Source organism: Austrofundulus limnaeus, unplaced genomic scaffold (assembly GCF_001266775.1).
Source record: "Austrofundulus limnaeus strain Quisiro unplaced genomic scaffold, Austrofundulus_limnaeus-1.0 Scaffold3588, whole genome shotgun sequence".
NCBI lineage: Eukaryota > Metazoa > Chordata > Actinopteri > Cyprinodontiformes > Rivulidae > Austrofundulus > Austrofundulus limnaeus.
The window spans coordinates 2411-3450 of NW_013955990.1; the positions used below are offsets into that span (position 1 = coordinate 2411).

The 1040-nt window shown below is 39.6% G+C and overlaps 1 protein-coding gene across 1 annotated transcript; it reads right to left on the reverse strand.

Annotated features, from left to right (window-relative positions):
* Positions 1 to 519: 519 nt before the first annotated feature.
* LOC106511921 (pleckstrin homology-like domain family B member 1) lies at positions 520 to 990 on the reverse strand (the record flags this gene model as incomplete). Its single annotated transcript, XM_014000640.1, is given in 2 exon segments — positions 520 to 643; positions 779 to 990. Coding segments are annotated over 2 exon segments (172 nt in total), but the record flags the coding sequence as incomplete, so codon positions are not given.
* Between the last annotated feature and the right edge of the window lie 50 nt (positions 991 to 1040).

Here is a 1040-nt window from a genome sequence, read left to right on the forward strand (position 1 = left end):
AAGATACACTGAGCTTTCTGGCCCACATTTTGACGTTTGCTTATTTTCCTCCCATTTACCTGACTAGCTTTTTTTAATGGCCATATGAATAACTCATGAGAGTAAAGAGGATAGAGAAAGATAAAGTAAAACAAACAAGCAGCCAAGGGCAGCAGATAAAAGTGAAAAAGTGGAGGAGATTACAAGAAGATCTGGTTTCACTCCAGACTCCATCAAAGCTCTGCATGACTGGTGAGAATTCACATGAGAAGATTTAATGGTCTAGTTGAACATCAGGGATGAAAGTGTAGATATGTGGCTATAACATGAGCTGTGAAAAAGTTTGAAGTCATCCCCCCAGAGTTTTACGTCTTCTTTCCAAAAAAACAGGGATTCAATCGCTTAAAGTGGTTTTGAGTGATAGTTTTCTGAAGTTTTTTTGTTTGTTTTTAAGTAGAATTTTTGCTGCTTTTACAGAAAAAAAGTCTTCTTGCAAAGTAAATAGATTAGTATGTTTGCTTTTCTTTCCATGTGTGTTACCTTCTTTGAGTGGCAGCACAGTGATTGCCACACTCAGCCTCCCACTGCCCAGGCTGACCAGATGAGGCGTAGCAGTCTGGACCTTCAACCCTTTGCCCGTGTCGATCAGGTCCAAGGGCGCCGACTAGACACAGCAAAGCAAAAAGTATTAGCCTTTACACACCTTTCCTTTTACAGCATTCTCAAAAACATCCTGCAGAACATTTTTTTTTCTAGGCAATACATAAAAGGTGTTAATATGTGTTTTATTTGTTCTCACCTTGTGTTGAGCTGGACACATCTGATCCGACTCAGGCTTAAACATCATCTCAGATTCCTGCACAAACACACATAATTTAAAAAGTGGAAGTACAATCAAAAGCTGTCGACACAGAATTAAAACTAAATACACAAAATGTGGATAAACCAAAGCACACTCCAACAAACTGCTTTTGGCTTAGCTGCCACATGAAAGAAAAACCTCGCTCTGAATGTGATCACACACACACACACACACACACACACACACACACACACACACA